General features: G+C 40.8%; 1 protein-coding gene across 1 annotated transcript in view; it reads right to left on the bottom strand.

Annotated features, from left to right (window-relative positions):
- Positions 1 to 27638, bottom strand: part of CCDC141 (coiled-coil domain containing 141) — a 237817-nt gene that overhangs the window by 207679 nt on the left and 2500 nt on the right. Inside the window, exon 3 of the mRNA XM_030210847.1 lies at positions 18521 to 18643. Within this exon, the coding sequence (XP_030066707.1) occupies positions 18521 to 18643 (123 nt within the window). The remainder of the gene's footprint in view (positions 1 to 18520; positions 18644 to 27638) is intronic.

Below are 27638 nucleotides of genomic sequence, written 5' to 3'. Positions count from 1 at the left end.
GCATTAAAAACACTAACGCCCATAGCATCGCTCAGTAAACCTAGCCCTTAACTAGCTTTTTGGCCAGCCTTCTATATCAAATGCCAGCCATTTAGAACTCAATTCCTTTACATAGGAGAAAAATCCAAAATTATTTTGTTTTTAGGAAATTACTAAAAACCTTTCTTTGTAAGAAATTTTTATCCCAAAATTGATTTAGGTCATCTCTGTGTTGTAGCACTGTTATTGTAGTGTTCATATTCTATTATGCTTTGTTCGCTTACATGGTTTACGTGGTTACTCTTCTCTGTGATCTGCACTGAACTATTTGGGTTGTTGCGGAAATAATGTAATGGAATAATGTCATTTGTCTCTTGCTTCTGTCTTGAGAAAGATATTGTTTTTGTGGGGTTTGTTGTTTTTTTTTGTTATTTTTTTAATTTAAATTTCAATGGAAGTTTAAATATAAAAATTAAAAATAGACAACATCAATAAAAAAAAAACTTCAATATAGTCCATTGAATAGTTTTAAAGATAAGCCTTGATAGTCAGAATAATATGTTGTTAATCATCATTGGACAAGCACAGAAGATCTCAGTAGGAGAAGGGATTTTACAGCTGACCAGTTGGTGCAGATTGTCAGGTTGGATAGACAATGTGGTCTTTATCTGCCATCATATTCCATATTTATCATGTTGTGCATGATTTATTAAGATCAGGCTGGTATTCTAAACCTATCTTCTTAGGTTCTATTATATTGGTGTGCTTTGGTATGGCAATAAACATATAAACAACAGAGTTTCTGGCCACAGTGGTGGAGGGGGGGGGGGGGCCCTCAGGTTTCCCCTTCAAGCTTCCGGGGCATGGTGGTTTCTTGATTCTCATCATTTTTTCTGTGGTTTAATTCTTATATTGGTTTTTACAGTTCTTTCTATTTCTTGACACTGTTTAAATGTCAGGATACTAGATCTCACAGCTTTCATTTCTCTTTTAAAAAATAATTTATGGGGTCAGATGTGCTAGCATGCTTAGCTCGCACTAAAAATCAGCTGCCACTACAAGCTGGGATGCCCATAGGAATATAATGGGCATCTCAGCATTTAGCGCCAGCTGATTTATATTGAGAGCTAAAAACACTAGCGTACCTTAGTAAAAGACCCCTAAGTTTTTCTACTCATCCTTTCTTGCTTCTGGTTGGAAGGTGTTTCTTGTTTTATAGCTTGGAGGAGCTATAGGAAAGTCTTTGAATTGCTGCAGGGATCCAGACAGATTTTTTCAGTACAGGCTTAATAATATAGGGGCCTTTTACTAAGCAGCGGTAAGCCCACTGAAGGCTTACCACATGGCAATCCTGGAACTACAGCCAGCCCAACGCAGATGCCGGCGGTAGTTCCACCCCCAGTGCACGGCATTTCCAATGCTAGGGAAAATAGGTCCCTATTTTTTACCGCGGGGTTAGCATGGGAGCCCTTACCACCACCTCAATGTGTGGCAGTAAGTGCTCCTCCCTGCATGGCCACACGGTAAGGGCAATCTTAGCGCATGACCATTTCTTTTTTCACCCTTTTTACCTGCTGCGGTGAAAAGGGGCCTCAGCATGAGACCTCATAGACCTGCCACCCAGAAACACTACAAGATCAGCATGATCATACCTAAATCTCCACTACCCAAGCCCCAAAGGACTCAAATACAAATCAACTTATGCATCCAGCTTTCCCTATTTAAGCGCACAACTATGGAACGCACTGCCAAAAGTAGTAAAAACTACGCTCGACCACCTAAATTTCTGAAAAGTACTAAAAGCAAACCTGTTCAGAAAGGCATACCCCACCAACCCAACATAAAATCCTGGGTACCTGCGATGCAACGAAACCAAAGACCATAATGGACATATCCTAACGCTTCTTCTTCCTCTCTAAGTTCCCCCAATGTATTTACCATAAATGAACCTTATTCTACCACAATATCACCTTGTATTTGTTCATACCGGAAATGGCAGACACCGTTACGGTACTATGTAACCCACATTGAGCCTGCAAATATGTGGGAAATGTGGGATACAAATGTAACAAATAAATAAATAAACAAAAACTCCTGCTTCTGCTAGAGCAGGTCCCCTTTTACCGCAGCTTCGTAAAAGGGCCCCTTAGGTAGGTTTCTCCAGTATTCTTACCAAGTCCAGTTCATGATTTTCAGTGGCATTGTCTGTATACTGCCACTAAAAGTCGTCTGACCACCTTGGCACTATCTGGTAGTATTGGGGCAGTCCAAGGGTGGAGCTAATACAAAGCCAGAACTTATCTAATGTTTTGCTGCTCATTCTTGTCCGAATAGTCATCTGGGTACCATTGTTGAATAATGGCAGTACTAGGATACCTTCCAGTAGCCACCTTCTACCCAGATATGTAGAATTGGTATCCAGGTGCTGAATATCCAAGTATAAATTTAAATGATGCAGTCAGTGTTTGAAGTCAACACTGACTGTGATGTTTAAATATTGGAGTCAGAAGGAGGTATAATGTTAAATATCAAGAGAGCAATGTGGTAGGATATGTATATATTGCAGATTTAATTTTTTGGAAACGTGCTCATGATGTATATTTATACATTATCTCTCTCTCTCTCTCTCTCTCTCTCTCTCTCAAGAGGTTTATTAAAATCTGAGTAAGCTATTTTCAGGCACAAATGGATGAATCTATAAAGTTTTTTCCACTTAATAGGTAGGGCCAGACAATAAGTCTGCAAAGCAAGGAAGAACAATGAGGGTTCAACCAGAAAAGCAAATCTTTTCGTTTGATAGTAAAGCTGACCTCAAACTAGTAATCATACATAATTAAATCAGGCACAGGATGAAGATATGTGTTTGGGAAAATCAAAGCACAAAAAGAAGTGGAAAGTGGACTAATGACTTCAGGACGTCAAGACTATGATGGTGTGTAAAAAAATATCAGGACGTGGGATTTGGGAAAATCAAATACATTTGAAGAGATAAAGACCTGAATAATGAAAGAATAGTAATTATCTGACCATGAAGGTTCAGGCTCTTCCAGTTAAATCTTCTAAATGTGGATGGTTCACATTTTGTTTGCTAATTTTAATGTTAAAGCAAGCAGGCAGTCAGGGTATGCAATAGTTAATATTAAGAAGTTGAGCTGAAAGGTTCCTGATATTGATTTAAAAGAGACTACAGTTAGGGTGCTGACTTATTTGGAAACAGACAAAAAACTCATTCAGCTTGCAATATGAATACAATAAGGGGAAGAAGATCATTAACTGGTATATTTCATGCAGATTTTATTTGATAGGCCCCGTTCTCAAACTTAACTCTAATCAGCTATCCCCTCACTAGTCAAGGGTAGCCCAGGCAAGTGAAGAGAATAAAAGTTAAGGGGGGGTCCGTTTACAAAGCTGTGGTAAGCACTAACATATGCTTACTGCAGGTTAAAAGGAGCATATCCTGTGGTAGTTTTAGAATCGGTACATGCTGCCCACACACTAAAAAAATAGGTATTATTTCTAGCAGGGAGGTGTGTTTTGAGGGGAAGAGCAGGCATGCCCTGCATTAATTGGGTAGCACAGGTAAATCACCGCGAGCTGCCAGATTAGCACAGGGTTAGCACAGGAGCCCTTACCGCCTAATAAATAGATGGTGTTAAGGATTCATGCACTCATGGCCACGTGCTAATTAGTAGTCATGGAAAACCTGCTGGTTATGGTAACACAGGGGAGATTTTATTAAGTTGCACTAGTAAACGGGCTTAGTGTGCCCTAATGCAGGACTTCCCTGTGTGCTAACCTCCAAATTCTAAAAATGGTGCCTTAAGTTGTTGACACTAATTTGGCTGCATGGCATTGCACGCACAACTTAATTGATTCAGCACTGATAATTGGTACTTAACCAATTAGTGGCACTAATTGCCTTTAATTAGAATTTATGCACATAACTTTCTAGGCATATTCTATAACACATTGCATGTAAATTCTAATGCGTGAATCTGACAAGGGGGCGTGGCCATGGGCATGGAATGGGCAGGTTGTGGGCATTTCAGAAAACTATGCGCATTATTATGGAACACATCTGATCAGCGCCTAACTTAGGTGCAGGTATTTAGGCCTGGTTTTAGGTGGCCTAAATGGGTGTGCCTAAATTTTAGTCACAAGAACAGCATGTGAGCATATTCTGTAAACTACACCTAACTTTAGACAAAGTTTATAGAATTACACTAAGCTCATGGTTTTTCAGTGCTGAATTTTAAGGTGCCATTTAGAATTTGGCCCAAAGCCCTAAAAATAGGCATTTTTCTATTTGTTGAATTTCTGACCTGCTCCTGTTAACACGCACATCGAGGCCCCCTTATACCACAGCTGGTAAAAGGGAAGTCTTGCCTTCCTGCAGGAAATGGCCATATGGCAAGTAAAGCACTTGCCACGTGGCCATTTCAGGGGGGGGGGGAGCTTTACCACCACCCACTGAGGTGGCAGTAAGAGCTCCTGTGTTAACCCGGCAGTAACCAGGCAGCACGCAGCACTGCTCGATTACCGCCAGGTACACTCCAGCAGTACTTCCTGTATAGGGAGTGGTAAGCCTGCGTTGGGCTTACTGCTGCTTAGTAAAAGAAGCCCAGTGTGTTTTAAGCATGTAAAATGTATTGGATATTTTCCTGCATCTGTTTGGCCAGCAGATGGTGCATGTTTATGCTTAAAGCTGTTACAGAAGACTGACTTGTCTTTCTTTATTTGGCACACAGATAACAGGAAGTGTCTGTAGTAATGTAGCCAGTTTTTATTTGAAACTTGACTGTTCTGGGCTCTGATTGGCTTGGAGTTTTGAAAATTACCCAGTAGTGCTGACTGTTGTTTCAGTCTTAGCCTGAGAGGAAAGAGAGACAGATCTCTTTGCTGAGGCTCTGTGAACAGTTCACAGTTATATGTCCTGACCTTCCCAGGTACAGTTTAGACAGTATATAGATGTTTAGTTAGTGTAAATTTTGTTTATTCTCATAGAATTGCACAAAAAATGTGCAATTAGCAAACAATAACAGGTAACTGAAATATGGATCAATTATGTTTGTTCTCTCTGCTGGTCTGGACTGATAAAGAATCCTGGTGGTTTGTCTGTTGGGTCTGTGAGTGTTTTCTTGGAACTGTGGGACCACTGGGAATGTGGCTCCAGTAACCTAGAAATCACTGGGGATCATTTGAGATTGGGAGACTTGCCCAGAGGCGGTTGGGACCCAGTTCGTGGGAGGAGGATGCTAGTGTAGAGCACAAGCAGCAGGTGCAGGCTGACCTGAGCTGTGCTGGGGATAGACCCTCTAAGTGGCTGCGGGGTAACCCCAGGTGGGTGGCTAGGCATTTTGTGACACCATCACTACTATTTTGCTGAAGATACAATCTATTTCATATATATTAGATCAGGTATAAGTCCATAGGTATTACTGTGGGTATATATAACTGTTGAAGACTGTTACCACACATGGACTGATTATACCATAAAAGCAATGGTATTAATAGCTATATAGCTCTCTATCTGCAAACAGGGCAATTTTGATTGATTGAATGTTCCCTTTTGCTTTATAACTGCCATAAGGTTGGCTGGGTCACATGATGCAGTTTGATGTGAACCATGTTTATTGCTTTCAAAGTAAAATGCATCAGAATTTTAAAACCAACATTAAAGTGGCTGTAATGGTGGGGGGGGGGGGGGGGGGGGAATGAGGACGCATTATGAATAATCCTGCAAAGAGAGGATGAAAACTTTATCCACATGGTTGTTGTATACAGATCTCCAACACAAACAGAGAACCTGGTGAAAGATCTGGTTGAAGATATCCAAAAGCTGGGATTAAAAGGAGAGGTGCTGTTGCTTGGAGTTTTCAACCTGCTGGATGCAGATTGGAAGGTCCTTTATGCAGAATCAGAACAAAGTAGAAAGATCATGGATGCCTGTCAAAGAGTTATGCTCAGATAAATGGTGAAAGAACCCATAAAAGATGGGGTGACTCAGCCAGGGTATTTTTGCCATATAAAGTAATTTGATTTTGTTGCGACTATTTTGGCAGACTGGCCTCCAAAATTACTCACCAAGAGTATCATAGTTAAGCTCTCAGTATTTGGATATACTTACAAAGGACTCGCTTCCCTCTCACAGGCTAATGCAATCGAGCCTGTTCCGCTGCAGGAAAGAAGACAGGGATTTTATTCCAGTGGACTCAGTCTACAGGAAAGCTCTAGGAGATCAATGGGACTCTTTTTGTCCTGAAGGATGAGCCCCAATTTGGCAAAAGGAATCCTCTTCCAAATTTTTCCAACTCAAGAAACTAACAACAGATGTATTCAAACTAGGCTGGGGAGTGAATCTGGATGGGCTTCACACCCAGGGTGTATGTTCCCCTCAGGAAAGACTTCATCAGATAAACTTCCTAGAACTAAGCTGTTTAGAATCCTGTAAAGGCTTCAACTGGTTGTCCAACAAGGTCATCCTGGTTCAAACAGGCAACTAGTTGGCCATGTATTACATAGACAAGCAGGGAGAAACGGGGTCATACCTTTTGTGATGGAAGACTGTCAGAATGTGAAAATGGACTGTTTTGAGGCAATGTCCTGGCAGACAAACTGAGTTGAGTCCCATGGCCCCACTAGTGATACTGAACAATGAAGGCTGCAGACCTAGATAAGAGTCAGATATTGGATGTATATTTGTGATATTCTATAGTATTGTTGTGAATTAATGTAATTCCTGAGATACTGTCCTGGTCTCTTCTAATGTAATCCAAGTTGAACTAATTGGTGTTAGCAGAATATAAGCAACAGATATGATAACGTAATGATATTACTAATTCAAACTGTCAAGAAAAGGGAAGAAAAGGTAAAAGATGAACCTGATAAAGAACATCAGTTTTTAAAGTATAATGATGATTGTTTTGATATTCTCTATGATTAAAAAAGAACTTAGAACAGTTCTGTAAAAAAAACTGAAGCTAAATAAGTATGAATATTTTAGAAGGGACAAAGCTGACTATAAACAAAGCAGTATATATCCATTGTATATTGGGGTACAAGGCCCCAGACTCCAGTATATCTGTTCTCCCTCATATATAAATAACTAACTACAAATCTATTATATCTAACAAAAGGAGAATACAAGGAGAATTAATAGTGACACAGATGATATTTTTGATCCCTCAGCATCACTTTACACTATACCATCTCCATGTACAACCATTGACACACAGGTTAATGAGCAGGTTTTTCAACTATGAAAATTATGGAGGAAGAACTCCATGATAGAAAGCCCAGCACAAAGGGTGAGCACAATACTACACAGAGGAAGGGGAGAGGCAGAGGGACAAGAAGAGAGAGATAGTGTTTCAAACAAGAACTTACTACAACCAACAGCAGAGATATTAGGATAAACAGAGTTGTCAATATTTCCAATTGTACCTTACATTATACAGAAAGAAGTATCCTACAGAAAGGTCTGTCATTTATACCAGCTCCTAGTTACAATATCTTTAAAACTAGGATTGAACTTTGTAAATTCACAAGGAAGTTGAAAATCATTGACTTTTTTTTTTTTTAATAAGATAGCATACAGTACAAATTATTCAGTGGTAAAAAAATAACAGTAAATGGAACCCTCCTGGCTCTTGTCAATCCATTTATACAGATATATGAAACCTTGATCCTTAATAATATTACTCAATTGGATGAAAAAACGAGCAGGATTTTCAACAACATAACATAAAAATAAAGACAAGCTATACGGACACTAAAAAGAGATGAGTTCATTATAATCAAACCTGCAGATAAGGGAGGACCAGTTGTAGTGATGAACAGATGTGATTATATCTCTGAAATAAATAGACAACTTAGCGACACCTCCTTTTATAAGAAACTGAAAAGCAGATACTACCCCTAAAGTGAAAGAAAAAAAATCACCACTCTGACATTGCCAAAAGAGCAGGTTATCTTATGGAATTTGATTTTTTAAACTGTATCTCATTCCATAATCCCAGCTATATATATTTTACCAAACATTAATAAAAACGTACAGTTACTGCCAGGCAGACCTATCATCTCAGCTATTGGATCCTTGCTTGAGCCTCTCTCTACCTTTGTAGATCAGTTATTGAGACCATTTGTTTGTAGAATACCATCTTACACATGTGACTCCACTGATATTATAAATACTCTTAACAACATTGTGTGTGAAGGGGAAATTTGGCTAATAACCCTAGATGTTAAATCATTGTATACAAACGTCCTGCAGAAGGAAGTAATAGGAATTATTGGAGACACTTTATCTAAGAGGGATTCACAGTTGAGTGTGCCAACAGAATTTATTATTGAAATCACATTAGGGCCCTGTTTACAAAGGCGTGCTAGCGTTCATTAGCACGCACTAACTGTGTAGGCACCCACAATATTCCTATGGGTGCTGTGAGGGGTCTGAAAGGAGTCTAGTTCCGGTAGTGCTGAAACAGGGACGGGGAGAGAAGTTTTCCCTTTAGATGTAATGAGTCTCCTTCACTAATTCCTTCTAGACAAAAAGTTCGCCCTCTAGTGGCCAAACTGCCAGTGAAACCACTAGTTAGGGAAAGAAATTACCATCCCCAGAAACCACTGGGCAGGACTCTCAGGAAATGGAGGGAGGAGTGAATGATTGGGAAATGAGTTCTGATCAAGGGCATGAGCAGCAGCTGGGGGAACCCTGGGCGGAGGAAGACATGGAATGGATAAAGAGGAAGTAGGGGAAGAGGGGGAGGAGGAGTGCATGGAGGTCTCAGGTCTTGCTCAGACTCTAGCAGGAAAGGTAAAAGGTTTTGTGGCGTCAGTATGGTCAAAACTGTGGACAGTTGGAGAAGAGAAAATAATACAGTTGGGAAGGAGCTGGTGGAAAAAGCTAACCCATTAACTATCTGAGGATAGAAGATAGTGCCTGTGAGGGTTATGTTACAATTGGGAACAAGGCAAGAATTTACTGCTTTGTGGTATTCTGATTTAAGATTGAACTGTGTTGAGAAGGTGAATGTGAAAACCTGAACTGAATCTTTCATTGTTGGTGATGAAACTAGGTGAAAATTAATGCTGTATAGAAGAAAAGGGTTCTGAGAAAATAAAAACCTGTGTTTTCAAGAAACTATGAGAATGCTGAGTTTTTGTGTGTCCCTGCCGTGAGCAGGAAAAAGGCTCAGGCCAGCCGGAGAGCGGCCAGACTGGGAGGATTACCAGACAGAGGAGAGGTGGTTTGGATCCCATACCTTGGAGGGAGACAGCTAAAGCTAAGCAGGGTTAGCCCTGCCCCCACGTGGAAGGAGGACCCTGGTTACAGCTTACATAGTGTGTGCTAATGAACGATAACGCACCTTTGTAAATAGGGCCCTTAGTTTTGACTAAAAATTATTTTACATTCCAGAATACATTTTATCAACAAATCAAGACACCAGTATGGGTGGCAAATTTATATGTTGCAGTCTTTGAGAGTTCTTCTAATACATCCATATAAAAATAATATTTTTATGGAAACATTATATAGATGATGTCTTTATGATTTGACATGGTACAGCAGAGAACTTAATTTTTTTCTATCAATGCTTGAACAGTTTAGATTGTATCTGAAACTTTACATTTGTATCTAACAAAAAAAGTATTCTGTTTTTAGCCGTTCTAATAACATATGACAAACAACAGGTTTAGCTCTGATGTAAATAAACTTCTGAACTATAAGAGCTGTCATAATAAATCTTTTAAAACCAAATACAGTCCATTTTTTAGATTAAAAAGACTATTCTCTGACCCTATGACTTTCCAAAAAAGAACAGCAGAGATGAAAGAAAGATTTAAAGAAAAAGGTTATCCAGTGCAGCACTTACCAAGTGACAGTGTGTTTTAAACCCAATCAAAAAAGCACAGGAAGACAAAATTGCATGTACAATGTCATTCAACCACTTATCAAAAAACATTATAAAACTATTAAATAAACATTGTCATATAATTCAATATATTGGTGATTTCTCTAACAAAATAATAATAGCAAATAAAAGGCAGAAGAACCTTAGGGATATGCTAGCCCCATCAGCTCTGCTAGAACCTAAGACAGAGGACAAGTGCCCATAAAGACACTATGGACTAGATTCAGTAAATGATGCAAAAAAAAACTTTGCACAGAGTGCTATTCTATAAATGGAACTCCGAGTTGGGTGTTGCTTATAGAATAGCCCTTAGATCCGATATCCATGTCAAACCTTGGGTGTGAGTATTTACACCAGCACCTGGTGTAAATCCTGGCATATAACTTAGGTGCAGATCCCTGGTATTAGTAATACTGTGTGCATCTTTAGTAAACACCCCTGCCCCACCATGCCTCTTCCATGACCACTCCCGCTTTTGAGATGCGCACTATAAGATTTGTGCACAGATCTTTATAGAATAGTGCTTAGCAAGATGTATGTGGAAATCCAAATTGTTGTCAATTAACACTAATAATTGATTGTTAGCATCCACTTATTGGCACTGATTGGCTCAGCCAGTTTAGTTATGCACACATCGAACAGTGCACAATTTGTGTGTGGAAATTTGCATACCATTTATAGAATTGCCCTTTATAAGTGTGAGAATTGTTCAGTCTGTCCTGCCAGTATGCAAACTAAAATATTTGAACATCCTAACACCAGTAGAGCTTTTAAGCTGAGAAAGTTCACTGATTGTAAGAGTATAGGTGTGGTATAAGCAGCAGTTTGCCATTGTGGACTGATATATATATTGGCAAGATGGCACATCATCTCATTAAGAGGATCACTGAACACAAGGGTGCCCTAAAACACAGTGTACAAGGAAAACCTTTGCACCATTCACTCCAGATGGAACATTCTTTTGAGGATTACAAGTTTTGTGCTGTACTGCAACCAAAAAGTCAAGACGTGGAGGGGCATAACCGAAAGGAGCGCCCAAGTTTTCCTGAGGACATCCTCGCAGGACGTCACGGCGAAGGGGTGGGGAAACCCGTATTATCGAAACAAGATGGGCGGCCATCTTTTGTTTCAATATTTTTAAAGTTCTTTTTTGAGGGTGGGAGGGGGTTAGTGACCACTACTACTACTACTTAACATTTCTAAAGCGCTACTAGGGTTACGCAGCGCTGTACAATTTAACATGGAAGGACAGTCCCTGCTCGAAGAGCTTACAATCTAAAAGACAAATGTACAGTTAATCTGAAAGGTCAGACAGATTGGGGCAACCTATATGTTCGAAGGGTTAGGTTCCGAATGCAGCATTGAAGAGGTGAGCTTTAAGCAAGGATTTGAAGATGGGTAGGAGGGGGCTTGGCGTAGGGATTCAGGAAGATTGTTCCAGGCATAGGGTGAGGCAAGGCAAAATGAGCGGAGCCTGGAGTTGGCAATGGTGGAGAAGAGTACTGAGAGGAGGGATTTGTCGTGTGAGCGGAGGTTGCAGGCAGGAACGTAGGGGGAGGTGAGAGTAGAGAGGTATTAAGGAGCAGCAGACCGGGTGCACTTGTAAGTAAGGAGGAGAAGCTTGAATAGGGGAGTAAGGGGAGGTCATCCCAATTCTCTCCAGTAGTCATCTGGTCAGTTTGGCCACCTTTTTGTGGCTTGTTGTAAGAAAAACTGGACCAGGTAAAGTCGTCCAAGTGCTCATCAGGGATGCCCTTTTTTTTCCATTATGGATCAAAGACGCCTATGTGTTAGGCACGCCCAAGTCCCGCCTTCACTACGCCTCCAACATGCTTCCAGGAACTTTGGTCATCCCCATGACGGAAAGCTTTCCCCACGACGGAAATTGGCTTTCGATTATGCCGATTTGGGCTACCCTGTGAGAAGGACGCCCATCTTCCAATTTGTGTCGAATGATGGGTATCCTTCTCTTTCAAAAATAAGCCTGTAAGTTTTTTACCCCTCCAGTGTTGCTCATTCTGAAGCTCAAGCAAGAACAGGGAAAAAGGATCCAAATGAAGAAAATAAGAAGCAACACAAGCACTGTCAAGCCAGATGCAAAGCATTGATAAAGAAGGCTAAAGTAGAATATGAAGAAAAACTTGCCACAGAAACGAAAACTCATAGTAACACTTTTTTTCAGGTATATCAGAAGCAGGAATCCTGCAAAGGAATCTGTGGGACTATTAGATGAGGGAAGAGCAAAAGGAGCACTCAGGAAGGACAAGGCCATAGCAGAGAAATTGGATGAATTCTTTGCTCCAGTCTTTTTGGATGAAGATGTAAGAGATCTATCTGTACCGGAAATGGTTTTCAGAGGTGATGATGCAGAGGAACAGAAATAAATCTCAGTGAACTTGGAAAATGTACTGAACCTAATTCACAAGTTAAAGAGTGATAAATCACCTGGACTGGATGGTATACACCCCAAGGCATTGAAAGAACTCAAACATGAAATTGCTGATCTGTTGCTAGTGATCAGTAACCTACCATTAAAATCGTCCATAGTACCTGAAGACTGGAGAATGACCAATGTGACTCCGATTTTTAAAAAAGGTTTCAGGGGTGATCTGGGAAATTACAGACCGGTAAGCCTGACTTCAGTGCCAGGAAAAACTGTGGAAACTATTATAAAGAATAAAATTACAGAACACGTAGACAAACATGGTTTAATGGGATAGAGTCAGTATAGATTCAGCCAAGGGAGGTCTTGTTTCACCAATTTGCTTCATGTCTTTAAAGTTGTGAATAAACATGTGGATAAAGGTCAACTGGTTGATGTAGTTTATCTAGATTTTCAGAAAGCTTTTGACAATGTTCCTCATGATAGACTCCTGAGAAAATTATGGACATATGGGATAGGAGGCAATGTCCTTCTGTGGATTAAGAATTTGTTATTGGACAGAAAACAGAGGGTAGGGTTAAATGGCCATTTTTCTCAATGGAGGAGGGTGAATAGTGGAGAGCATGAGAGATCTGCACTGGGACCGGTGCTATCTAGCATATTTATAAATGATCTCGGAAGCGGAACAATGAGTGAGGTAATTCAATTTGCATATGACACGAAGCTATTCAAAGCTGTCAACATGCATGCAGATTATGAAAAATTGCAGGAAAACCTTAGGAAAATGGAAGACTGGGCATCCAAATGGCAGATGAAATTTAATGTAGACAAATGCAAAATGATGCAGTTTGGGAAGAATAGTTATCTGGGTCCACTTTAAGACTCAGCACTCAAGAAAAAGACCTAGGTGTCATTGTAGACAATACACTGAAATCTTCTGCCCAGTGTGTGCTGGCAGCCAAAAAACAAGCAGGTTTCTAAATTATTAGGAGAGGGATGCATACAAGATCAAAAATATTATAATGCCTCTGTATTGCTCCATGGTGCGACCTCACCTTGAGTATTGTGTTCAATTTTGGTCGCTGTATCTCAAAAAATATAGCAGAATTAGAAAAGGTTCAAAGAAGCGCGACCAAAATGATAGAGGGGATGGAACTGCTCCCATATGAGGAAAGGTTAAAGAAGTTAGGGCTCTTCAGCTTGGAAAACAGACGACTGAGGGGGGGTATGATTGAGGTCTACAAAATCCTGAGTGGTATGAGGCGGGTGGAGGTGAATTGATTTTTCACTCATTCAAAAAGTACAGTCAATGAAATTGCATGGAAATACTTTTAAAACAAATAGGAGCAAATATTTTTTCACTCAAAGAATAGTTAAGCTCTGGAACTCTTTGTCGGAGGATGTGTTAACAGCGGTTAGCATATCTGGGTTTAAAAAATGTTTGGACAAGTTCCTGGAGGCAAAATCCATAGTCTGTTATTCAGATGTGTAAAGGATTAAAAAAATTGCTTTCCAACTCTATCTGAGTGACTGACAGTGCACTTTCTCATTAAAGTGTATAATTCTGTTTGTGTGAAAATGATTTGGAGTGTGTATGAAGATAAGACACAGCTATGTGCGGGGGGGGGGGGGGGGGAATGGAGCATGTTTCGAGTCCAGGCTGGCCACCTGAACAGAGAAACGTGACCACATTCTCACATGTCTCAAGCATTCTGTAATTTTCCTTAGCTCTGAACATGAGTTCTAAGCCTAATAAAAAGGGGGATTTTTACCAGTGAAATGGTGAGCTCATCTGTGAGTAACATATGTACTGCACAAAGAGCTGTATTTCCTGGTCAAGACTCCTGGCTTTTGCTGTGAACAGGGTTCCCCCACCCCCCAGCTGATAAGAGCCTGGATGTAGAGGTTAATGATCAGTGATGTATGTATGGTTTATTATTGCTTCTTTTCCTGGTCTAGAAACCCCTAGCTTTGCTTGGATGTAGTAGTGACCAGTGATGTAATGATTGTTTATAGGTATTGTTTCTTTTCAGTTATATAGCTTAATCATTTTATATATATCTTAATCATTGTGTATCTTAGACTCTCCATTTTAAAGAGAACCTTTAATAAAACATTTACCAAATATGAATCCAAAAGAATCCACAGTAATTGTTGAGTAGTCTGTGTTAGTGCTGTGTCAGTGAGGCAGGCTGTAAAACCAGGTCAGAACAAGATGGACATCAGGGAAGCCACTGCTTGTGCTGGGATTGATAGCATGGAGTGATGCTACTAATTGGGTTTCTGCCAGGAATTTGTGACCTGAATTGGCCACTGCTGGAAGCAGGACACTGGGCTACATTGGTTTGACCCAGTATGGCTATTCTTATGTACTTGTAGTAGATGCTGCCCATGGACAGGAGGACATGAATCCTCACTACCCTCTCACCTCCCCAAGAAATTGTATTCTTCTAGCTAGTAATATACTTAGGAGGTCTCATGTGACAGTGGCAAGCAGGAATAACCACGCATATGTAGTGAGACAGCTCAAATACGTCTATAGAATTTGTGTCATATTGTCATACCAGTCAGATTTTCTTGGATTATTACTTCAGTATTACCCCCAGTGTAATCTAATTTAATACTGTTACTCCATGCTCTGCATTAAAACACATTTACTCTGGAAGAACAGCCCCTCTTTTGCAAAAGGAAAAAACACAATGAAACTATCCCAAGTAGGGGAAAATGTATTTCAAAGCCTTTTCTTTCTGCAGGGTGGATATGAAGGGTGGATTTCTTCATATCCTGCTGCCTTGAGTATTTATTTATTTATTTATTTGGATTTAGCTCACACCTTTTTTAGTAGTAGCTCGAGATGCATTACATTCAGGTTAACTGGAGTATATGACACATGGCTTAGCTCAGTGTTTTCCAAGTCCACTCCTGTAGTACCCTCTTTCTTGCCTGTCAGGTTTTCAGAATATCCACAATGAATACACATGAACTTGTTTTGTAAACACTGCCTCCAAGAACTATATTGACTGGGTAAATGTAAAATCAGGGCATGCTAGGGAGGTAAAATTCATTGACGAAATCAAGGACTGCTTTATGGAGCAGCTGGTACAGGAGCCGATGAGAGAAGGAAAAATTCTAGGCCTAGTCCTTAGTGGAGCACATGATCTGGTGCGGGAGGTAATGGTACTGGGGCCGCTTGATAACAGTGATCATAATATGATCGGATTTGATATTAGCTTTGAAGTAAATATACATAGGAAATCAAATACGTTAGCGCTTAACTTTAAAACAATCCATGACCACCTGAACTACAGGAAATCACTAAAAACCAACCTCTTCAAAAAGGCCTACTCCAATGACCCCACATAAATCTCTTCACCCGGAAACACAGCATGACTATGATCATACTGGAGAGCACACAAACCTCATCCCTTCCGACCCCACACATATACCTCATTCGATCACTATTCAACCTTGCATTTGTTATCAACCGACTGGGCAAACGCCTTTGACGGTACTATGTAAGCCACATTGAGCCTGCAAATAGGTGGGAAAATGTGGGGTACAAACAGTGGTGTGCTGGTTAAACAGGCTGTCTCCCCAGTCCCCCTATGCGCCCCCCACCCCGGTCCCCCTCTGCAGAGCTGGCTATGGCTGGGGAGAGAGCCTGGGGGTGGGGGGTGGCGGCAATGCATTACTCCAGGGAAAAAAAATTTAAATGATCCCAGGTTCCAATCTAATTCATGTTTAATGTGCGATAAAATGCCATAAATAAGTAAATAAATATAAACTTTTAATGTTGAGCACCTGATTCTCAAAGTGAACATATTCCAAACACTATAATGAAAATAAAATGATTTTTTTTTCTACCTTTGTTGTCTGGTGACTGTTTTTCTGATCATGCTGGCCTAGTATCCAATTCTGCTGCTATCTGTCCTCTTAACTCCGTTTCCAGGGCTTCCTTTCCATTTATTTCTTTCCTTTCCTCCTTTCTTCTTCATTTCTGGTCCTCATCTTCTGCCTATTTTCTTCATCCATGTGCAGTTTTTCTCCTCTCTTCCTTTTCCCTCATTTCATCTCCTTCATCTTTCTTCCCTCCCCTCTATGTCCAGCAATTTCTCTTCTCTCCCTGAGCCCTGCCCTCCCATCCATACTCCTCTGTCCCCTGCCCCCTCCATTCATCCCTATCCAGCAATTCCCCTCTCTCCCTGAGCCAGCTCTGCAGAGGGGGACCGGGATGGGGTGGCGCAGAGGGGGACCGGGGAGAGAGCCTGTTTAACCAGCACACCACTGTTTGTACCCCACATTTTCCCACCTATTTGCAGGCTCAATGTGGCTTACATAGTATCGTCAAAGGCGTTTGCCCAGTCGGTTGATAACCCGACTGCCCTGCCTCTCCCTTGCCCTCCCGCTCCCATGTCCAACTGCCTGCCCACCCTGGCACTCTCTTCTCCCCCCAAGGATCCTTTTTATTTTATTTTAAATTTACCGGCTCCGTCCGAGTCCAACCGCATGGGCAGCAGCGTCACTGAAAGCGCTCCCCTCCCGAATCCCAATGTCTCTAGCAGAAGCTTCCTGATTCGCTCATTCTCAGTGTCTAGCTTCTGCTAGAGATGATGTCGGGACTCGGGAGGGGAGCACTTTGTGACGCTGCTACCCATGAGGTCGGACTTGGACGGAGCCAGTAAATTTAAAATAAATGAAAAAGGATCCTTGGGGGGAGAAGAGGGCACCAGGATGGGCAGATAAGTGGCGGATCGGCCCTCCACGAACCGGCAGCAGGAGAGAGTCAGTGCTGGCAGGGTCGGTGAGGGACCGGATCCGGAGGGAGGAAGAGCCGGCTCGCGCTTTTCATCAACTGGCTCGCAAGTTCGAGCAAAATTTAACAACCGGCTCTTGCGAGCCAGAGCGAGCCGGCTCCAGCACACCACTGGGTACAAAATAATGCAACAAATAAATAAATAAATAAAATAAATAAATAAAAAAGGAGACTATGATAAAATGAGAAGAACAGTGAAAAAAAAAACCTTAGAGGAACGGCTATGAGGGTCAAAATTTTACATCAGGTGTGGATGCTGTTCAAAAACACCATCCTGGAAGCCCAGACCAAATATATTCCACGTATTAAAAAAGGAGGACAGAACACCAAATAACAGCCAGCATGGTTAAAAAGTGAGATGAAGGAAGCTATTAGAGCTAAAAGAAAATCCTTCAGAAAATGGAAGAAGGAACCAACTGAAAATAATAAGAAACAGCATAAGGAATGTCAAGTCAAATGCAAAGCGCTGATAAGAAAGGCTAAGAGGGACTTTGAAAGAAAGTTTGCACTGGAGGCAAAAACGTAAAATTTTTTTCAAGTATATTAAAATGCCTTTGTATCACTGCATGGTGCGACCACACCTCAAATATTGTGTTCAATTCTGGTCGTCACATCTCAAGGAAGATATAGTGGAATTAGAAAAGGTGTAGAGAAGGGCAACGAAAATGATAAAGGGGATGGGACAACTTCCCTATGAGGAAAGGCTAAAGCAGTTAGGGCTCTTCAGCTTGGAGAAAAGACAGCTGAGGGGATATATGATAGAGGTCTATGAAATAATGAGTGGAGTTGAACGAGTAGACGTGAAGCATCTGTTTACTCTTTCCAAAAATACTAGGACTAGGGGGCATGCGATGAAGCTACAAAGTAGTAAATTTAAAACAAATCGGAGAAAAGTTTTCTTCACTCAATGTGTAATTAAACTCTGGAATTCGTTGCCAGAGAATGTGGTAAAGGCGGTTAGTTTAGCAGAGTTTTAAAAAGGTTTGGACGGCTTCCTAAAGGAAAAGTCCATACACCATTATTAAATTGGAATTAGGGAAAATCCACTATTTCTGGGATAAGCAGTATAAATTGTTTTGTACTTTTTGGGGCTCTTGCCAGGCATTTGTGAACTGGATTGGCCACTGTTGGAAACAGGATGCTGGGCTTGATGCACCTTTGGTCTGTCCCAGTATGGCAATACTTATGTACTTCACTATCTGACAGGCTGCTGATAGATCTATTTCCACATGGTTTTTAGGCTATGCTGTTTCAAGTAAAAATAAATAAATAAACAAACAAACAAACAAACACACTCGGAGAAAATGCACCTGTCTCTGAACAGGTGTTAAGACACTGCTTCAGCAGAACTGTAAAAAAGTCGGTGATTTTTACACACTGGAATATTTATTACTTAGGCATGCCTTCCTTTTTTCATAGTACTCAACTTACCTTTAGTTTGCCGAGTAGGAGTTCATGGTCTTGAAGCAGTTTTTTGGTTTCATCTTGATTGTTGCCTATCTCTAGTAAATTTGGAATTGATTCAGCCAATTGAAGTTGCACCCATTTTCCACACTAGAACACAATATTGAGCAATACAAAGAGGCATTAAGGTCTAACATCCAGAAAACCAGTGGCTATGTTTTTATTAATTAAATGTATACCATTTTAAACAAACCGCTGTACAGTCAAATTAATGAGCTTGAATGTTTTCTAAACCTAGTTTAGTTCTTTCTGTGGAGAGGGGGGAAAGGGGATGGAGAGTATATGCAGGTTAGATTATGAAATACAGGATCAGTATGCAAAGGGATTTATGTGTTTAGCAGCAACCACTAGAAGGATAATTTTATAACAGAGCACCTATGTTTAAAGGCCAAGCAGACACCTATTTGTAGTCATGGGCACCTATGGAGTTTATTTTCGAAGCATATAGATGTCTCAAAATGCCCAAATGGATGTTCCTGTGCTTGAAATGTCCAGTTTTGCAAAGGCGGGAAAGGGATGTCCAACACTGCAATACACCCAAATAGCAAGGGGGCATGTTACATTACATTATACTGAATGCTTATATCCCGCACTAGCCTCCTGAGTTCAATGCGGTTCTGGGCAGCACTAGGGAGGGCCCAAAAATCAGGACCCCCAACAGTGATTACTCAATGGGAAGAAACGTACAAGCCTAAAAAGAATGCTGTCCAAAATTAGACCTGATTTAGTCATGTCCACAGTATAAAAAGGGGCTCTGATTAAGCATCTGATCACTCTAGAGAGGCATGACACCTCCTTAATACCCCAGTGGTTGCTGAAATTGAAAGGGGATACCAGACACAATGACAGCTTCAGGTATTATGGGTACTCATAGCAGGGAGCTAGTGGTTAGTGCAGTGGACTTTAAATCAAGGGACCAGGTTCAAATCTCACTAACTTTTTTTTTTAATTGTGAGCCCTCCAGAAACAGAAAAATACAAACTGTAGCTAAATATATAAGCCACCTGTAAGCCTGAAGACTATTGAAGTGATGTACATTCAGGTACAGTAGGTATTTGTTATGATTCTGGAGGGCTCACAATTGCAAAATAAAAGAGAGTTGGATTTGAACCTGGGTCCTTTGATTTAAAGTCTACTGCACTAACTACTAGGATACCCTTTTGGTCTGTAGACAACAAAACCAAACTCTCTCATGTAATGGCAAAAAATAGTAATTTCAACAATAGACTAAAGATTCTGTGGAGTGCATCTGTTTTAAAGGGAATTAAGGGAAAAGCCTCTGAATTTAACCCAACCTCCAACCCAAGTAGTCATTTAGTAATAACAAGGGTTGAGAAAGCATCTGCTGGGAATTATATCATCATAGGCAAAACCCCTTTTAGTTCCAAAATGAATGAAAAGATGCTAAAAGCTCAACAGAATCAGCTCAGGATCCATATAGCAAGCAGGAAGCAAGCTCATATTGTGAACCTTTATGGTTACTCACGCCTTCACAGAGCATTACTAGCGAAACCTTGGCCGAAGTCGGTGTGTTTGACCGATGACCCACTTGTTGCTTTGTATCTGCACTTGAAAGCTAAGTTACTCTTTTGACTTTCACATCCCGAGCTGGTTCTGTTGAGCTTTTAGCATCTTTTCATTCATTTTGGAACTAAAAGGGGTTTTGCCTATGATGATATAATTCCCAGCAGAAGCTTTCTCAGCCCTTGCTATTACTAAATGACTACTTGGGTTGGAGGTTGGGTTAAATTCAGAGGCTTTTCCCTTAATTCCCTTTAAAACAGATGCACTCCACAGAATCTTTAGTCTATTGTTGAAATTACTATTTTTTGCCATTACATGAGAGAGTTTGGTTTTGTTGTCTACAGACCAAAAGGGCATCCTAGTAGTTAGTGCAGTAGACTTTAAATCAAAGGACCCAGGTTCAAATCCAACTCTCTTTTATTTTGCAATTGTGAGCCCTCCAGAAACATAACAAATACCTACTGTACCTGAATGTACACCACTTCAATAGTCTTCAGGCTTACAGGTGGCTTATATATTTAGCTATGAGAGAGTTTTTTTTGTTGTATATTTATATATAATATCCTCTCACCCTCAGGTTGTGACATATAACTTTAGGTCTGTAGAGACATCTGTGTGGCCATTCTTCTAAGAATGCTGCCTGCCTTTTTTGCCATTCATATATTGGACATTCCAATTGTAAAATGACAGTGATTTTACAACTGGAATGCCCAACATATGAATGGCAAAAAAGGCAGGCAGCATTCTTAGAAGAATGGTCACACAAGTGAGCTGAACATCTCTATTCTGACTTGGGCGTCCTTTCAAAAATGCCCTTCCACGTGTCTTAAAAAATAGGAGCACCCGTCCTTTAGAAATCATAGTTATAACAAATATGCACACATTTATACCAGCTCAAAAGCAGCTTTTAATGAACTCACATATAGTATAAGTTACACATGTAAATCAAGCCTCTGCCTGCATTTCATCCAGACTCCAGAATACCAATGCCATTGTATGTTCTTGTCATTGCACATACTTGTATGCATAGGATAATTTTCTATGAGACCTTTTATGTGTGTACTGGCATATGCATGCAAAAATGCTGTTATAAAATTACCTTCTGCATGTCCGTAACCTTTCAATAACATTCTCCCTTTCGTTCTATAAGCTTAAATGTATAGACTACTAGCACTTATGTGGATGAATGTACATTTATACACGTGAGAGTGCTAGCAGAGTGCTCAGCGATATTCTATAAAGTGTTTTAATTTTTATTTATTTTTGCAAAATGTTTAGCTAAAAATCTAAGCGAGTTACAAATAAATAGGCGCATGAATGCTTTAGCACTTAAATGGAACGGAGCATTCACTGGGGACGAGCATGGGCGAGGCATGGGCAGGGCTCCCACTTATGTGCATAACTTACAGAAGACTAAGTTACATTCTAAGGTGCTGCATTTAGGCATGCTCATTTATACCAGCCCTACACCTGGTATATGTGGGCACACCTGAATGTAGGCATGATAAAATAGGCACCTAGCATACAGCATTGGCATGCCTAACTGGAGGCACACAGTTACAGAATTGTGCCTATAATATATAGCGCTCCTAAAAATTCTACCAGCTGATTTTTAACATTAGCTAAAAACACTAGCATAGCTTTGTAAAAAGCCCCCTAAGATAGGTTTCTATAATGGCATCTGGCTGCCCAGATGCCTTTATAGAATACAGCCTAAATTGGCATTTCGGCACCATCATTTAGGTTCCTAACTTTAGGTACCAATATTAGGCACTCAAACTTACATCATGTAAAAGACACATGCAAATTGTTGCCACAGTAGATGATGGCAGATAAAGACCTGTGCGGTCTATTCAATCTGCCCAACTAGATAAACTCATAGCATAAAGTTTGATGCGATGCTACATATGCATACTTGATCTTGATTTGTCCTTGCTATTTTCAGGGCACAGACTGTAGAAGTCTGCCTGGCACTGGCTTTGTTTCCCAACTACTGAAGCTGTCATCAAAGCCCCACTCAAGTCCATCCAGATCTGTCCAACCATGATCAGGGCACAGACCGCAGAAGTCTGCCTGACACTGACCTTTGGGCTCATTTTCAAAGCATTTAGACTTACAAAGTTCCATAGGGTACCATGCAGCTTTGTAAGTCTAGGTGCTTTGAAAATACACCTCTTTGTTTCCCAAATTACTGGCGTTGCCATCTAAGTACCATTAAGTTTGTTTGATTCCATTCTCTTTCCATACAGGATTCCTTTGTGTTTATCCCACACATTTTTTAATTCTGTTACCTTTTTCATCTCCACCATACTTGGGCATTCCAAGTATCTACCACCCTCTCCATGAAAAAATATTTCCTGACATTATTCCTGAGTTGGCCTCCCTGCAACCTAAATTCATGTAGTTCTACCAGCTTCCTATCTCTGGAAAAAGTTTGTATATTAATACTGTCAAATATTTGAATGCATGTATTATATCACCTCTATCTCTCCTTTCCTCCAGGGTATACATCTTCATGTCATCAAGCATCTTTTCATATATTTTGTGGTAGAAACCGCATACCATTTTTGTCAGTTTTCTCTGAACTGATTCAAGTCTTTTTACATCCTTAGCAAGATACGGCCTCTAAAACTGAACACAGTACTCCCAAGTGGGGTCTCACCAGTGAATTGTACAGGGGTATCAATACCTCCTTTCTTCTGCTGGTCATACCTCTCTATGCAGCCTAGCATCCTTCTGGACATGGCCATCATCTTGTCACATTGTTTTACCACCTTGAGATTCTCAGACACCATCACTCCAAGATCCCTCTTTTGAGCTTTGCTTATCAGTCTCTTGCCTTCTATCTTGTACATCTCCTTTGGATTTATGCACCTCATGTGCATCACGCTCCAACTGCCAAACCTTGGACCATTCTAAGTTTTGGAGATCACTTCTCTTGGTTTCTACTCCTTCTGGGGTGTCCACTCTGTTGGCAATCTTCTTGTCATCCACAAAAAGGCAAACTTTTCTTTCTAATCCTTCAGCAATGTCTCACAAATATATTAAATGGAATCAGCCCCAGTACCGACGCTTGAGACATTCCACCTCTCACCTTCTTTTCCTTTTTACAACCACCATCTGTCGCCTGTTGGTCAACCAGTTTCCAATCCAGTTCACCACTTTCAGGCTTATTTTCAAAAGAGAAGGGCGCCCATCTTTTGACACAAATCGGGAGATGGGCGTCCTTCTCTCAGGGTCGCCCAAATCGGCATAATCGAAAGCCGATTTAGGGCGTCCCCAACTGCTTTCCATCGCAGGGATGACCAAAGTTCCTGGGGGCATGTCGGAGGCATAGCAAAGGCGGGACTGGGGCATGCCTAACAGATGGGCATCCTCGAGCGATAATGGAAAAAAGAAGGGCGTCCCTGAGGAGCACTTGGGCGACTTTACTTGGTCCATTTTTTCTTACGACCAAGCTTCAAAAAGGTGCCCGAACTGACCAGATGACCTCCCTGACTCCCCCAGTGCTCACTAACCACCGCCCACCCCCAAAAAAACAACTTAAAAAACTTTTTTGCCAGCCTGAAATGTCATACTCAGGTCCATTGCAGCAGTATGCAGGTCCCGGGGGGGGGGGGGGGAGAGGTATGTGTGTGTCAGCAGAGGCATAGCGAAGGCGTGGACGTCCTTCTTTCAAACATTTTGGACGTCCTGAACTGCCTCCCCACCACAGGGATGGCCAAATTTCAAGGGCGTGGAGTGGAGGAGTGGCCTAGTGGTTAGCGCACTGGTCTTGCAATCCAGAGGTGGCCAGTTCAAATCCCACTGCTGCTACTTGTGATCCAAAATCCAAATAAATAAAAGGCATAGCAAAGGCATGGATGTCCTTCTCACAGAAACATCCATATTTTGGACATCCTCAACTGCCGTCGCAGGGACGGAGGCATAGCGAAGGACGTCCTTCACCCATACTCTAAAAAAAAAAAAAAAAAGACGTCCCTGATGAGCACTTGGGCGTTTTCACCTGGACTTGTATTTTTCTAAGGTTGTAGATGGCAATTTATTTAAGGTTGTAGATGGCTATTATACATGTAGCTTCTCTGCATGTATGAAGCCGTCTTTGGCATGCGCAGAGCAGCCACGCATAATAATGCTTGGCTGCTCTGCACTGGCTTCCCTTCCTTAGGAAGGAAATCATGTGCTAAGGGATCGGTAAGGGAAGGCTTTTTCCATTTAGTTAGTGTATCTGGCTGAAGGTAAGGGAGCTATGTACCTGGGAGCAATTTGTGAAGTCCACTGCAGTGCCCCCTAGGGTGCTTGCTTGGTGTCCTGACACATCAGGGGGACCAGTGAACTGTGAATGCTGGCTCCTCCCACAACCAAATGGCTTGGATTTGGTCGTTTCTGAGATGAGCGACCTCGCTTTCCATTATCGCCGAAAATCAGAAACGACCAAGTCCTGGGGACGACCATCTCTAAGGTCGACCTAAATTTGCTGATTTGGGCGTCCCCGACCGTATTATTGAAACAAAAGATGGACGCCCATCTTGTTTCGATAATACGGGTTTCCCTGCCCCTTGCTGGAGCCGTCCTGCGAGGATGTCCCCAGGAAAACTTGAGTGTCCCTTTTGATTATTCCCCTCCACGTTACACACATGTGGGGCTGTTGTAGATTTCATGCTGTAAAAAGTTTTGGTTATTGTAGCAAAAGTTGGAGAATTAAAAGATGCCAATGAAATATAAGTCAGATAGGACTTAGAGGAGGTCTCACAAGTTATATCAATATTGTCTTCAGATGTTGCCAAAGGAAAGCCTTTTTCCAGTTCAGATAAGATAAAAGTTTAATGTTCCCATACTTTCCCAGAAAAGTAGCCAGTCAGATATTCAGCTATGGTATGGTTGTCTGTGGCCGGGGGTGGTGAGGGGGCTGTGATGGATTTTTGAATATTATTTAACTTAGCCATGTTTGGAGGGGTGGGTTATATTTGTGTGGAAAAATATTGCTGTTTAATCTGGGTAATTTGATTCCCATTCAATAGCTTTTACATTGTATATATTAAGGAACCAAGGAGATTGGTGTTTATGCTAAAGATGCTCAAAGTGTCTTAGATTTTGCTTAGCCAATCTAAGACTGTGATTGAGCCAGGGTGCAATTGTTCTAGGATTAACTTGTGTCAGTTGTATTGGGGCTAAAATATCTAAGGTATTTACTATTGCATGATTCCATTGTGAGGTCTGATCAACTACTCCTCACTTTATACCGCTGCTTGATGCACCCTCCCTGGCTCCTACCCTGCTAGTTCACCCTGTTAGATGTTTTTACCCCCTGCATATTCCTTGTATACTCTTCTAAGTTTTCTTATTTTGTAATTTTATTTAATGTTTGTAAGCCACATTGTGCCTGCATGAGTGGGAAAATGTGGGATATGTGAACAATAAATAAATAAATAAATAAAAGTATTTTCAAAAGAATACACATGCAAAATATGTAAATCTCTATACTTTTGTACACAGGATGGTGGTTTAGGTTTTGAAGAAGGTACAAAAGAACTAGAAAAACAGTTAATGAGGGAATTAATACACTTTGTTAGTGCAGGCTAGTGCTAACAACATGAGGGCTTGATAGCATGTGCTAATTCCTGCGTTAACTGCCAACCACAGAATAGGTTGGAGAAGGGATGGGGAATGGGTAGAGTTTGTGCCTTACAGCTAATGCAGTGGTAATTATTGTTCATTAAACGTTAATTCCTCAGATAATGTGGAGCAATTAATGCCAACCCAGCATGTGCCATTAGCTGCAGCCATATTATCTGTGATGCATTTAGGGGGAGATTCTATATATGGCACCTAAACAAACTGGCACAGAAATCAGTGGCAATTAAGCATATTTTATGAGTGGTGCCTAGAGTTAGGCACAGTATATAGAATATGCTTAGTTGGCATCTCGCACCTAAAACTATGCGCATCCATTTACACCAATGAAAATGTGGTGGAAAACCGGCACATAGATTTAGGCACATTGGGCCATATTCTATAGCAATGCATGTAAATTTTGGAATGCCTGCAAAATGCCCATTTTCTCACCCATATCCACTCCCCTTTTTGCCTGTGCGCATTAGAAGTTAGGCCCACTGTATTACAGAATGCGCTTGGTGAGTTGTGTGTGTAAATTATAATTAGTGTCAATTAGTGCTCATTATTGCTTAAGACCTGTTATCAATGCTGATTAGCTTGTTAAGCGCGTTGTTATAGAATATGCTTAGATTTCAGTGTGGATCTCTAGGCGTGCTATATAGAATCCAGGGGTAAGTTTACTATCACTGCATTAAGATGTGAATTCTATATATGGTGTTGAAAACATTGTGCCAAAAAAGCGCTATTCCATAATCCACGCTTATTTATTTATTTATTTATTTACTACATTTATAGCCTGCCTTTATCCAAGGTGGGTAACAATGGTCACATACATAGTCTTAAACAACAGTCACATACATAGACTTAGACTAGTAGCAATTATAATTGTATGATGAAGAAATATAGTCTGTAAACTAAACGAAGAGAGAAATAAAAAAAGAAGAAAGAGAATAAACAAATTAAAAATTGAAAAGGGTCGTACAGATAAGTCCTCATGTGGCTGAAAAAGCCTTTACAAACAGTTGCGTTTTTAGCAACTGCTTGACTTGTCGAATATCTTCACATGATGTCAGGTATCCAGGTAGAGCGTTTCACAAGGATGGGACAGCAATAGAGAAGGCCCGTAGTTTTGTCTCTATGTAGTTACATGACTATGCGGACGGTAAACAGAGCTGAGGTGATGTCTTGGATCTCAGTGCTTGATTTGATTTATATGATTATAGAATATTGGTGCCTATATGTAAGTGCACTGTTATAGAATTACCCCTATGGCCCTCATTTTACAAGCCCTATTCACGTTTGATTTGTGCATAAATTGGTACTTAAATGTTTATCTTTCACAAACAACTATGTTCTCATTTTACAAAGCAAGAATATGCATATAACAGACCCAAGTGCTTGCAAATTGGAAGGGGGCGTGGTCTGGGCATGTCTTAGGTGGGACAATATTATGCCAAGTTCATAAGCATTTATTCCCCATTTCAGAAGGGGACTAAACCTCTATGTCCTAAAAGATCAACATTTTAGAAATGATAAGTAGTAGTAGTAGTATATCTGCTACCATGCACATTTACGATGTGAAAAACAGCTGCTACTGAAGGGATTTGGGGTTGGGGGGGAGGTTGCTCCCTTAATTCCCCAGTGTTGTTTGTCTGTCCAAATGCCAAACTGGCAAAAGAAAACAGTCACTGTAACAGCACCTCAATAATAATGTATGTTTCCAAGGTTGCAGAGATAATTGGTTATATGTTGACTCATGACTGGTTATGTGCTGACATTGAACCCATCAATTTTTTATACATATATTTTTCTAAAATGGATGTTTATGCTACATCCGGTAGATAAATATCGATTTCTGCTGTATGTTAGAGTAGGCTCTATGTTGGCACATTCTTTTCTAAAATACTGATGAAACTTGAGACGCATTGAACTGCATGTTGCAATT

This window comes from Microcaecilia unicolor, chromosome 7 (assembly GCF_901765095.1).
Source record: "Microcaecilia unicolor chromosome 7, aMicUni1.1, whole genome shotgun sequence".
NCBI classification, from domain to species: domain Eukaryota; kingdom Metazoa; phylum Chordata; class Amphibia; order Gymnophiona; family Siphonopidae; genus Microcaecilia; species Microcaecilia unicolor.
This window is presented reverse-complemented; position numbering and strand designations above follow the sequence as displayed.